A 14,396-nucleotide genomic window follows, 5' to 3' on the forward strand; every position below is an offset into this window, starting at 1 on the left:
ATATACATCATGCTGATAATTGTGTGCCTTGTTTCACATGCAGGGATTAAAGCAGTTTTAGGAAAATACTTGGAAATATAGAAGTGGAAAGCAATAAAATGAAATGGCAAAAAAAAAAAAAAAAATTAGCTATTGAAGTACAGATGCTCCTCGACTAATGGTGAGGTTGCGTCCCCGATAAAGACGTCGTAAGTTGAAAGTTTCTTTAGTCGGAAATGCATTTAATACACCTAACCTATCGAACATCACAGCTTCACCTTCCCTACGTTAAAAGTGCTCAGAACACTTACATTAGCCTGTATTTGGGCAAAATCATCTAACAGAAAGCCTATTCTATAATGAAGTATTGAAAGTCTCACGTAATCTGTTGAACACTGAAAGTGAAAAACAGGATGGCTGCATGCACACTCAAAGTATGGTCTCCACTGAGTGTGTATCACTGTCACACCATTGTCAAGCTGAAAATCTTTTTAATTGCATATTCATGAGCTGGAAATCGTCTGTATATCTACTACCATTTAAGAGAAATGACTTAATGAAGCTTATTTCCAAACCTATAAATCATTTTCTTTCCCAATCAAGTATCTCCATGTAAACTGAGTCACAAGAAAAACTAAGTTACTCGCGGAGGCCTCTACACATTAGCGTGGAGGACAGCCAAGGAGCACTCGACATTTTATCTCCACAAAGAGATAGAAAATGCACTTGGCAGCCGGGCACAGTGGCTCACACCTGTAATCCCAGGACTTTGGGAGGCCGAGGTGGGTGGACCACAAGGTCAAGAGATCGAGACCGTCCTGGCCAACATGGTAAAATGCCATCTCTACTAAAAATACAAAAATTAGCTGGGTGTGTTGGCACATGCCTGTAGTCCCAGCTACTCAGGAGGCTGAGGCAGGAGAATCACTTGAACCTGGGAGGCGGAGGTTGCAGTGAATTGAGTTTGCACCACTGCACTCTGGACTGGGTGACAGAGTGAAACTCCATCTCAAAAAAAAAAAAAAAAAAAAGAAAGAAAAGGAAAGGAAAAGAAAAGAAAAGAAAAGAAAATGCGCTTGGCTAAAGGGTCCACTAAGGTTGCTCCTAGAGTATGCACGAATTTCTGAGAATATATATATATTTTTTTTTTGAGATGGAGTCTCACTCTGTCGCCCAGGCTGGAGTGCAGTGGCATGATCTTGGCTCACTGCAAGCTTGAATTTCGGGGAATTTTTAAAGGAAATTTACTATCACTAAAGGAAATTGACAAATGCAACCCTGAACTTTGAGTTAGTGATTCTTCTGAGTTTTTTAGTAACATTAAAAGATGGAAAAATGCATTTTCTCCTTTCAAGCAAGCACAACAGCAATAGAAGAAATAGTTCATAATGGAATTATACAAGGACTTTGGAGATCATTGACTTTAAAGCCTCATTAACTAGGACTTCTATAATTTGGGTTTGATGATAATTTAACCAAAGCCTGGGCTGAAGTGGACTCTGCTAGGTAAACCTTTATAGAAAAAGAGAATCCTTGATAGTAGAAACAAAATGACAGAGTTAAACAAGCCTCAATCATATATGTGAATTAAACCATTTTTCTCCATGGGTTAGATAGGGCCCCTAAAAAACTGTTCTAGGCACCAACACATTATGGAAAAGAGGAGAGAAGGAGGAAGAAGGAGAGGCAACAGCAGCAACAGTTAATATTTATTGTTGTGACTTGCCAGGCAATGAGTTAAGATCTTTATAACAATTTTTTTCATTCAGTACATACATGAAACAATAACCTGATCAGCCAGATACTGTTACAGGTCTAGGAACCTTTATCTGTAATTCCAAGATCCAGGTTTTTTCATAAGTCATTTACTGACAAAGCTTGACCTGACCTGACCCAGCTGGGCAGCAAATCCTGACCCAAAAAGACAAGAGGCTATTTATGGTCTTCATTTATCCCACTTAGTGTTGCTGGCGGGCTTTGCTGCAGACCTGTGAATGTGACTGACGGTAGGGAACTGTCCCAGACACCACAGTGGAGGGCCGTGCAAGCCTGCCCTCTGCATTACCTTTCTAAGTTCTGAAAAATTCTGAGCTCAAAAACACACTGGGCCCAAAGAATTTCAGATGAGAGGTCATGGAACCTGTGCTAACCCCTTTCTGCAGATAAGGAAACAAAATCTCCGAGGCCGTATCTCAGAGAACCTGCCCAAGCTCACATGGCCAGTGAGTGAATATACAGCAGAGACGGGATTCAGTACCAGGCAGGTTCAACTCCAGAACCTGCATCATAGTTAGATGTGGCTTGTGGGACTCCCATGCCTTTCTATTGAAATGGAAAGTAATACAACCACATTTAAATGATACTTTTTTTTTAGAGACAAGATTTGCTTTGTAGCCCAGGCTGGAGTGCAGAGACACAATCATAGCTCACTGCAGCTTCAAACTCGTGGGTTCAAGAAATTCTCCCACTTCAGCCTCTCAAGTAGCTGGGACTTAATTTTTATTTTTAGTAAAGAGAGGGGTCTCACTATGTTGCTCAGGCTGGTCTCAAACTCCTGGCCTCAAGTGACTACGTTGACCTCCAAATGAACTGGTGTTACAGGCCTAGGCCACCATGCCTGGCCTTAAGCGATGCTTTTAGCTAATTGAGATAAGTCACTGATAAGGTTTGGCTGTGTCCCCACCCAAATCTCATCTTGAATTGTAGCTCCCATAATCCCCACATGTTGTGGGAGGGACCTGGTGGGAGGTAATTGAATTATGGGGGTGAGTTTTTCCCATGCTGTTCTTGTAATAGAGAATAACTCTCAGGAGATCTGATAGTTTTATAAAGGGCAGTTCCCCTGCACACTCTCTCGCCTGCCACCATGTAAGATGTGCCTTTGCTCCTCCTTTGCCTTCTGCCACGATTGTGAGGCCTCCCCAGCCATGCGGAACTGTGAATCCATTAAACCTCTTTTTCTTTATAAGTTACCCAGGCTCAGGTATTTCTTATAGCAGTGTGAGAATAGACTAATACAGTCACTGAGCATGCTAAATGAATGAGCTCACTGTTCTTAAGATGTCTGTAAATAGCCATGACCCACTCACCTGGTCCCTGCTTTCTTCCTGGCTGCCCATTTCTCGAATCTTCTCCAAAATGGTGTCCTCAGTGGACCCAGTCGTGCCCAATCTGCCCCTAAGGAGGGCTGCAATTTTCTCCCTAAATGAGGAGTACTGGCTTTGTGAGGCTGTGACTGCATCCCGACTTGCCTTCAGACTCTTCTCCAACTCAGAAGAGCTTTTCTTCAGGAGGCTCAGCTCCTGCTTTGAGGCATCCCAGACCTGCTGGCCAGCAAGCAGCCTTTCTTGGAAGATCTTAACTTCCCTTTCAAGAGCTTTTTTTGCTTCTACAGCACTGAGCAGGTCCTAAAATGATTACAGAAAGTGAAGACAATAACATTAGTAGTCAACAGGGTACACCTGCATTTGCTATAGCAAATTCATTGACTTAGCCTGCTAATGACTACAAGGGGTTGGGTTAATTACTTCTTCCATTTTTAACTCCAAGTTCCCTATAGTCTCCTCATAAAGTTATTAAATCCCAGTGGTATGTCAGGAAAATTTAGGTGTCTTAAAAACAGAAAAGGGGGCCCAGCGCGGTGGCTCACACCTGTAATCCCAGCATTCTGGAGGCCGAGGTGGGTGGATCGCTGAGGTCAGGAGTTCGAGACCAGCCTGGCCAACATGGTGAAATCCCACCTCTAGTAAACAAAAATACAAAAATTAGCCAGGCGTGGTGGCACACACCTGTAATCCCAGCTACTCGGGAGCCTGAGGCAGGAGAATCGCTTGAACCCGGGAGGTGGAGGTTGCAGTGAACTGAGATCACTCCACTGTACTCCAGCCTGGGCAACAGAGCAAGACTCCATCAAAAAAAGAAAAAAAAAGAAAAACAGAGAAGGGATATAAAATATAAAATCTGGATTAGAAAAAGGAAGGAAACTTTGACACATAAGCCTTTTCTGTGTGGAACACTGGAAAGAGTTAACAAAAACAAATCATTGGATAACATATTAGTAGATTCAGTCCATATATAGAATATGTTTATAGAACTATCTTTCTCAAGCTTGGTGTATATGGAAATTGATTTTTAATAAACAGTAAGCTCTCAGAGTCCTAGCTAGGCACTAACAATTATTTGAATAAAGATGCCCCTTTAATACTATTTTAAATAATAGAGGAATATTCTCATAAAAACATCATTGCATAAAAATATTCATTGACTTCCAATATTCACTGCATATCCCCTTGTCTCATAAAGACAAAATTAATGCAGAAAGAACCTGAAGAAAGGAAACAGAAACAACTAGCCATTTGGTAGGTGGGAGGATTAAAAGTAGAGGGAAAGTATCATACTTAGAAGAATAATCTTAAAGAATATAATATGGGCTGGGCACAGTGGCTCACACCTGTAATCCCAGCTCTTTGGGAGGTCAAGACAAAAGATCTCTTGAGCCCAGGAGTTGGAGACCAGCCTGGGCAACTTGGTAAACCCCCATCTTACATAAAATAAAATAATTAGCCATGCATGGTAGCACGTGTCTATAGTCCCAGCTCCTTGGGAGGCTGAGATAGGAGGATTGCTTGAGCCTGGGAATTCGAGGCTACAATGAGCAGTAATTGCATCAGTGCACTCCAGCCTTGGTGACACAGCATGACCTTGTCTCAAAATAACAACAACAAAAGAACATAACATGTGAAATTAGTTTCAGAAAAGTAATGAAGGATATAAAGGTTACCTGTGCACTTCATTCTATTTATCATAATCTAGAATGGCCCACAGAGGCACCAAAGAAGAATCTTTTTTTTTTTTTCCCAAGATGGAGTTTCGCTCTTGTTGCGCAGTCTGGAGTACAATGGCGTGATCTTGGCTCACCACAACCTCCGCGTACTGGGTTCAAGCAATTTTCCTGCCTCAGCCTCCCAAGTAGCTGGGATTACAGGCATGTGCCACCATGCCCAGCTAATTTTGTATTTTTAGTAGAGACGGGGTTTCTCCATGTTGGTCAGGCTGGTCTTGAACTCCCGACCTCAGGTGATCTGCCCGCCTCGGCCTCCCAAAGTGCTGGGATTATAGGCGTGAGCATCTTTTAAATTGATTTCTTAAAATTATTTGTTAACATCAAGTTCCAAAATACATGAATTCACATTAAGAAATATTAAGCAGCGTGTTAACTAGCATTGCTATAGTATCGCTGCCTAGTTAACTGGTTTAAAAAAATTATTAAAAATCGTATGTTAGAGGTAAAAAGCACTAAAAAGAAACACAGTATCTTTAAATAACAGACTACATCTAAATGAGCTGATAACATTTCAGGCTGCCAGTTAAAATGCAATCATCTCTTTTGCATTAGAACTGGGCTTTAAAAGAAATTTCTCTCCATTAACAGCTGGAAACAGGAAAAAGGATAGCTTGAAACACTAGTTCCTATTTTTTATAGGAAACGTAACATCTTATTTTTTTTCATTATGGTGACTTTTTTAAAATCAAGGGAGCCTCAGGCATCAATTTGAAAGAAAAGTCACAGAGTAGATATGTAGTTAGAGAAGCCTGCCCTTTTCAGAGATGTAATAACTAATTATGGAATCTATTTTGTAAAATGCCTTTTGCTTTTCAAGGTCTTGGTTTCCCCTTTCCTTTGCTAAACTAGTTATCTCTATAGAGAAGCCTCACTGTTGCTGCTAATTAAATGACAGTACTTAAAGTAGAGTCAAGGACACTTTATCACAAATTCAGTATTTTAACGGTTTACAGATTTCTCTTCAGATCATAATACAATAGCTTCTCACTTGCTCAATTAGAGTAACTAGTATCAGTAATGGTGATAATAAATTGGGTGCATATTTTACTTGGAAACTATGGTCGATCCTTGGTATCCTTGGGGAATTGGTTCTAGGACCCCGGAAGATATCAAAACTGAGGATGCTCAAGTCTCCCATATAAAATGGAATAATATTCTCATATAAGCTACTCACGTTCTTCTGTATACTTTAAATCATCTCTAGATTACTTGTAATACCAAATACACTGTAAATGCTAGGTAAATAACTGTTATGTGTTATTTTTATTTGTATTATTTTTATTATTGTTTTGTTATTTGTATTGTTTTATTTTCCAAATATTTTTTTATCCACAGTTGGTTGAATCCACAGATGTGGAACTTGTGGATGCAGAGGGTCGACTGCATAGTCTGCTGTGTAGTTAGAAAACTGAGGTCCTAAATTCAGTGATGCCAGGATGGAAATTAATCCTAATTGCTTTAGAATTCCAAAACCATATGGAATATTATATATTCACTAAAGACCCTCAAAATACACAAAAAATATCTCAGATGCTTGTGACCTTTGGAGTTACTGTCAATTTGGAGTCGACGACTCAACTGGCAGCTAACACCACAAGACCAATAAACACAATTAAAACATTGCAACTATGAGGAATTTTTCTACCCCAATATCATTATTGTTCCACCGACTTCGAGAAAAGGGCCAAAACAATCTTCTCTTAACAAATCCAAAGAACTTTTTCTTTTTAAACCTAGGCATCAACATTTATGTCTAGTGAAAATCCCAAAATTAGTTTGTGCTCACAGAATACAGTGCTGCCTGTAAGCAGGTTGGGTTTCTGTTTTCCAGGCACATTCAGCTCAGTGAACACTGAGCTGTTTCTTGTATCAAATGCAGGACTCGAGAGCCGGAGTGACAAGGCCTTGGGGATGGCCGCTCCTTTAGTGCTCTGATTAAGTGCTGCAGGATTCAGGGGCACAGGGCTGATCTTCTGGAAATAAATGTCCTCAGACTGCAAATGCAATTACTTGTGCAGCTATCAGGAGAACGCCACCAGAGTGGAGTCTGGTTCCATGGCTACCTCAAGGATACGCCGAAGTAAGCGGCATGAAATCATGTGACATCAGTACCACTGGCCAGGACCTGGGGATTGCTGTCAGACCACACTGACATAGAGGACAAGAAACAAGTGGCTTCCTGTGAGCAAAAGCAAGACTGACCTCCACAGTCTTGTGGGGTCACAAGAGAGCAGGCCCTATAGACTGTGATGGAGATCACTTAAAAACTTTTTATAATTAAATCTTTAGGTTCAGTCTGACTCGTGCAACAAATGTAAAATGATCCTTTCAAAATTACTTTTAACAAAAACTTTTATAAATAGTATGATCATGGCACTCAATTTACCTTCCCATTTAAATATGTGAGTCTGCATCAAGTAATGAAACCATTCAAAGGTTTGTGTTTTTTAAAAAACAATTGATTCCTGTTCTGTTGCTATTTTATGGATTTAGACACACATGAGATCAAATTGCCACTCAAAAATACAATGATTATCATCAGGACGGAGAACCTCTGGCTTGAGCTTAATTCCTTCAATCCTAGATCAATTTTATAAAATAAAAAAATCAGTTGGTTAATTCTACCTACTGCAGTTATGATTAACAAAAAAACTCAGAAATTCCCCCAAACAGGCAGTCTTATACATTGCTGGTGGAAGTGTGAACAGGTATAATTTTGGTATAAATTGTTGGCATAAATGCATAACAAAATTTAATATGCACGTATCTTTCGGCCCTGCAATTCCAGTCCTGAGAATGTATCTATAAGAAAGGTCACTAAATATAGAAAATGAGGAATATGCAATTATCCCATTATAATATAGCAAAAGACAAGCTACTACATGAATATTCGTTGATATGTAACTTCTTAAATATGAGACATCCATACTATAGAAAATGATGTAGTCTTGAAAATAAATGGGGCAGTTTTTTATATACCAATATGAACGACTCTCCAAGATACAGTTAGTGAAGAAAGTGAGGTGTCTAATAGTGCATCTATACAAATAACAATGGTACATAGTACAGTACCATTTGTACCTTTATGAAAAGAATATCTCTAGAAACATGCACAAGCAACCACCAATTCTCATCACCTCTAGAGAAGGGAACTGTAGCCAGGGGTCAGAAATGAAAGGAAGATGTGATAGAATACTGGCAACTATGAAAACACCAGGGAATTTTAGTCCATTTTAAGTGTTGAGTTAACAGTGATATGAGCACAAATATATACACGCACATGCACACACACATTCCCCCCTCCCAAACTTGGGCTGCATTCACAAAAGTATTCAGAATCAGAGAGGTGATATCCTGCTCTATTTCCTTTGAATTACACCAAGCCTGAAGTCTGGCCTTCAGTTCTGGGATTCAAACTTTAATACAGATAAAACCCTCCTTGGACAGCACTATTCAAATTTACAATCTGATACCACTCCTGCACCTGCTGTTCCCAGTCCCAACAAGATCGTTTCAGAAATTGAGGGTAAGAGATTAGCAATTTCTACAGCAAGTTGACACTGATGCAACATCTAAATACCATAGACTCCTTTTTTTTTTTTGAGACAGTCTCACTCTGTCGTCTAGGCTGGAGTGCAGTGGCATGATTTCAGCTCACTTCAACCTCTGCCTCCTGGATTCAAGCGATTCTCCTGCCTCAGCCTCCCGAGTAGCTGGGGTTATAGGCGCGTGCCACCATGCCCAGCTAATTTTTGTATTTTTAGTAGAGATGGGGTTTCACCATGTTGGTCAGGCTGGTCTTGAATTCCTGACCTTGTGACCCGCCTGCCTCGGCCTCCCAAAGTGCTGGGATTACAGGTGTGAGCCACCGCGCCCAGCCTGTACTCCATTTTTGAAAGAAGTATGAACCATTTTGAACGAAGTATTGTTAGACTCGTGTGGTAAGTGGCTAGTGGTGAGAGTTGCCTATCTGTTATACACTGAAGGAACATGCTACAGATGTGATAATTTAAGGCTGGTTTGCCAACTGTAATCTAAATAAGTATATAAAATCCAGAACCCATTTCTTTCCTCAAAAGAATTTCATCACGTTTAAACCTAACTATACCTTTACAAAATAAACTAATAGAACTTTTGAGACCAACCTGGGCAACATGGTGAAACCCGTCTCTATCAAATATTTTTAAGAAAAAATAAACAGAAAAAGAAGGAAAGCTGAAATTACAATAGTTTAATTTGAATTCAAGGTACCTACAAATATATTGAGCTTGTTGAAATTGCTTTAAAACCTATTCTCAACAAACCTCTGTTAGATTTGTTTTCTACTGTAAGTATCTGAAAAGTAAAATATAAAAACAGTTTCCTAGGGACCAGGCGCAGTGACTCATGCCTGTAATCCCAGCACTTTGGGAGGCCGAGGCAGGCTGACCACCTGAGGTCTGGAGTTGAAGACCAGCCTGACCAACATGGAGAAACCCCGTCTCTACTGAAAATACAAATTAGCCAGGTGTAGTGGCACATGCCTATAATCCCAGCTACTGAGGAAGCTGAGGCAGGAGAATCACTTGAACCCGGGAGGCAGAAGTTGTGGTGAGCTGAGATTGCACCATTGCACTCCAGCCTGGGCAACAAGAGCAAAACTCAGTCTCAAAAAAAATAAAAATAAAAATTCCTGTACAACAGGCACTGAAAGCGACATTGTCACCAGTCCAACCAAGATTACCTAAGTGAACCAGCAAGAAGCTAGCTCATTGTCACAAACTTTAAATACTAACATAAGCAGTATTCATTCAAAGTGTGTATGCAGAACTTTAATGCAGGGAATTCTAGTCATAATAAAACTTATGACTAAAGAATAACAAAAGGAAGGCTATGAGTATACTAGTGATACTAGTAATTCATTACACTAATCTCCTACATACAAAGAAGACTGTGCACAATTTGGGTAATTCTATTATTTCTCCCATGTTTATTCTGATTTCCATTATTGAAATTTAATTTTATGTCTGTGGCTTCTAATACTTAAAAATTTGAACTTGTGCTTGGTGTATCTTATTAAATAATTTTTTCTATTAATTCATTTTATAGAATTTAAATAATTTTTTTCTATTAATTCATTTTATTGTATTTTGTAGAAGTATTTGTCAGCAATGGACTGGAAATAAAGACAAAACTATTCTTCCCCAAAGATAGTTTGAAAAAAAATGCACATTCAGAGTTTAGGAAGGAGAATGGCAAAAGTCTTGAAATCATGTTCTAAGAGGAAACGTTAAAAGAACTGGAACATTTATCCTGCAGATGTATTTAAATGCTTGGAAGACTCATGTAGAAGGAGGATTAGGTTTCTCCTTCTCAGGCCCGTGAGCCAATAGAATGGAACCTTCAGAGAAACATTTTACTTCAAATTGAAGAAGACCCTCTCCAAATCTGAGCTTTCCCCATGGCATCATCAACTGTGGAAAATTAGAATCCAGCTTAAGTTTGAAATTCTCAACAATGACCAAATCAGTACTAGCTGACAACAGATTTAGCTGCCCAAGAGGCCAGTGTGTTCCTGGGCTTCACGACAGCCCTGCAGACACTCGCCCTGAACTGATCAGACGGTGCTTGGAGGACCATCAACAGTTCCCATCTGGAAATTGCAAAAGGGACACAGCAAAATGGAATGTGCTCAGCATCACATGCTGAGATTAGACCCCTAATAAAAATAGTTATAGAATCATGTTATTTAACATATGGATTTAACTGATTTTAAATTTTTAGAATGAACCTAAAGACAAACTACTGAAGACTTAGTTACAGCTACAGAATAGAATGTAAACTTGGACAAGGCAAATACAATAATATGATAAAAACCAGGAAGTATTATAGAAAGAAAAGGCTAAAAAATAAGAGGCATTAGAAATTCTCAAGGGGTGGGGCTTCAAGATGACGGACTAGAGGCATCTATCAGCTGCCCCCCGACAAAGAAGAATAAAACAGTGAGTAGATAATCACAGTTTGAATAGATCATCAAAGACAGAACATTGGAATTCAACAGAGAACTGACAGGAACTCCTAGGGCAAGGAAGGGAGGGAAGAGAAGCAGCCTGCTTGGTTGGCCAGGGCTGGCTGGGAGCACAGAGAAGCTCCCCAGTGCAGGGAAAGGGGAGCGAGAGACCTGCAGCGTCCATATTCCCATCATGGATTCCTCCAGTCCCAGCCACCAGAGAGCCCCTCACAGGCCCAGAGACCAACATAGGTAGCTGTCTGCAGACCGCACAATGGCATTGCTCCAGAGAGGGAGCTCAGACTGAATCCTAAACACCCCCCTGAGTCCTAGGCAGCTACAGCAAGATGCCATTTTGAGAGCCAGCCTCCACCAGACATCACCCTGCCTTGGGGCCCAACAGCCCCCGCATCTCCACATCCCAGGAGCCCCACTGCCATACCCCACCTGCAGCTGCTGCTTCAGCTGGCTGTTGCTCTCAGGGCCAAAGCCAAGCCACTGCAGCAACCCCAGCCCACTAACAGCAGGCCACCATCTCACATTTACAAGTGTCCCAAGGACAGGCTCCCCAACGCATAGGTGCCAACTGGGGCCAAAGCATGTGCTCCACAGCTGCCCGCCTACAGCTGCAGCCACTAAAAGCAATCCCACCTTCTCCAGCAGCAGGGCCCCACTGCAGCTACCACCTCCTCCATCAAAGCACTCCACCAGGAGTCCAGGAATCACCCGACCCTTGCACATCACAGCCGGTGCTGATAGGCACCACCAGGGAGTCTAAGGACAGGCTCACCTGGATTTGCTCTGCCCCTACCCCCATCCCAGAGCATGAAAACACCATCCGGGGACTTGGGGATTACTCTGCCACATCCACCATCATTAGCACCCGAGCACTTCTACCAGGGACCTGAAGATGGACTCACTCACCCTGTTGCTACCACCACAGATGGCACCATCCACACACACAACCTGCAGGGGCAGGGCCTGACCTGCCCAGCCATCACAGCCATTGCCAACACCAGCACAGACAGCTTGAGAGCCAAAGCATTGTCCCATGACTGATATTATGATAGCCCATGCCACACTGCTGCCCAGGGACCAAAAGACCCACCTGCCACTGCCACTGCCAGTATAGACCTGCCGAGACCTCCTAAGACCAGTGCAAGCAAATGCCACCCTGGGGCCTAAGGACAGGCACTCTTGGCCCACTGCTGTTCCCACCAGGGCCTGAGGACTGGCCCACCTGGTACCCCTGTCCCCAACAAAACTTCCCACAACTCCACCAACAACCACACCCTAAGCTCCTGAGGAAATAACAGACACCAATGACACTATTTACAGCTAAACAAATTAGGAAACTGCACTGCTGCACACACCCAAAATCAGAGCCAAAGTGTCCTACCCAACCAACATCATAGATGCATCTCCAGGAAAACATCCTCCCCTACAAAAGCAAACCCAAAATATTGGAAGAAGTGACTGTCACACCAGATGCACAGATGCCAACATAAAGACACAAGAAACTTGAAAAAGCAAGGAAATATGATGCCTCCAAAGGAGCGCAATAGGACTCTCCAAGATGGCGGACTAGGGACATTGCAAGCCAGTTCTCCTCAGAAAGAAGATCAAAGTTACTAGTGAATGGACAAATTCTGAATGGAAAACTGAAGGAAATGAATCAGGACCTGTCAGAGTGCCCACAGGAAGAAGCTGGGTTGCAGAAAAAGAAAGCCGCAAGAGCCTGGCAGAGATTGACCCCCGAGAAGCTCAGAGCCCCGCAGAAAGGGTAGGTGGGAGGATTTCTCTGCTCCACTCACCTCTCTGACAATCCCTTGACTCTTAAACTGCTGGTGAGCCCCTCTGCCCTTGTGATCCAGGGCAACACTATTGGGAGCAATCTGAGAACTTCCCAAGTACAGAGAACTTAGTGGCCAGCTCACGTAGGCATACTCACACTCCCCTCACACCTGAGCTGAGACCATGGGCATCATACTGGTCATGCACCCATAGTGGGAAACGGTCCTGCCCAGGGACTCTTCACCCCTGAGTCACTGCACCACTAGATCTCTTGCAAACATTCCCCACAACTCATTTGGACTTTCACAGGTGCAGGGGACTGGTAGGCCCCAAGGAGCTGCTGGATCCCTGGAGATTTAACCCTCAACATGGGATACCTCTAAGGGAGAGGGAGCACAGCCCACCAAGTCCCTGTTGGGACAAAGGAAACACAGGTAAGGTGCCAAGTACTAAAGGAGGCAGTCCCATAGCCATGGAAGATACGTAGAGAGGGGTCATCTGCACCACACTTATGCAGTTATGGACACAAGAGTGGTTCTTCCCACCAGGGGCCAGTGAGCACATACTTGGACACAGTACTTTTTGTGCTCTTCACAGTGGCTCTACCATGCTAAAAGTGAGCCCTATGCTGCTCAGGCTTTTACAAAGGGCAGAGACCACCTCCCCTTCCCTACACAGAATGGAACCATCCCGGAAATGGAGGACAGACAAACCATGAAAGTACCTGCTCTGGTCTGGGGGAAGAGACTCTCCCCTGAGCCCATTTTGGTGGTAGTCATCAGAGGGGCATACTTGTGGCCTGCAGTCACATTGTGGCCAAAAACCAAAGGACTAAGCCATTATGAAATCAAAGTCACAAGCCCTGCAACAGGGATTTGATAGGGAAGCAAATCACATTTCTGCTGCCTCAGGTCAAAGAGCAAGGACACTCCCCAGCCCCTCCCCTAAGGCTTTAGCACACCTACACCCCAACACCATCTCTTCCCACCCACCCCTCCTCAAAAACACGTCAAGGCACCTGCTTTCACTGGACATCAGCCTACCTGCCAGCTCTTACTCTTAAGCAACATTTACTGGACTTCAGTTTCAACTGCACTACCAAATACAAAATCTACTACCAGAAGGGCTTAGTGCTAGTCCACAAAATAAGCCCCCCAGGACCTCTGCACCCCCAGTCCTACAGAAGACAGAATACCTAAACAGGAGAAAGAATTTCAGATCTTGACAACCAGTCCTTCTAATTAGTTCTTACAGCCAAAATACAGCCCCCTGAAAGCATCCAGAAATGAAGCCAAATGATCACACATAACATATATCACAGCCATACCCCTAAGAGAAAAAAAGAATTTAAAAAAGAAAGTCCCATTCAAACAATAGCAAATTCAAAAATAAGAAGCAACATCTCCCTGAGAGGAGAAGGACTCATTGCAAGAACTCCAGCAGTACAAAAAGCCAGAGTGTTTTGTCACCTCCAAAGCATTGCACTAGCTCTCTCACAATGGATCTTAATCAGAACAAAATATCTGAAATGAGAGATAAAGAATTCAAAATATGGATTTCAAGGAAAGTCAGTAACATCTAAGAGACATTTGAAATCCATTATAAAAAAAAAAAAAAAAACCAGAAAAATGATTCAGGATATGAAAGATTAGATCCCATATTAAGAAAAAAAACAAATAGAACTGTTCAAATTGAAAAAAAATCACCAAAGTAATTTAAAATAATGTTAAAGCTTTAACAATAGTCTACACTAAACAGAAGAAAGAATTTTAGATCTTGACAACCAGTCTT

The 14,396-nt window shown here is 42.1% G+C and overlaps 1 protein-coding gene across 1 annotated transcript in view; it reads right to left on the minus strand.

Moving 5' to 3' along the window:
* CCDC170 (coiled-coil domain containing 170) overlaps positions 1-14,396 on the minus strand; it is a 90,840-nt gene that overhangs the window by 44,458 nt on the left and 31,986 nt on the right. The window contains exon 6 of the mRNA XM_050788865.1: positions 3,069-3,386. Coding sequence (XP_050644822.1) covers positions 3,069-3,386 — 318 coding nt within the window. The remainder of the gene's footprint in view (positions 1-3,068; positions 3,387-14,396) is intronic.

The sequence above is a fragment of the Macaca thibetana genome, chromosome 4 (genome assembly GCF_024542745.1).
Source record: "Macaca thibetana thibetana isolate TM-01 chromosome 4, ASM2454274v1, whole genome shotgun sequence".
Taxonomy (NCBI): Eukaryota; Metazoa; Chordata; class Mammalia; order Primates; family Cercopithecidae; genus Macaca; species Macaca thibetana.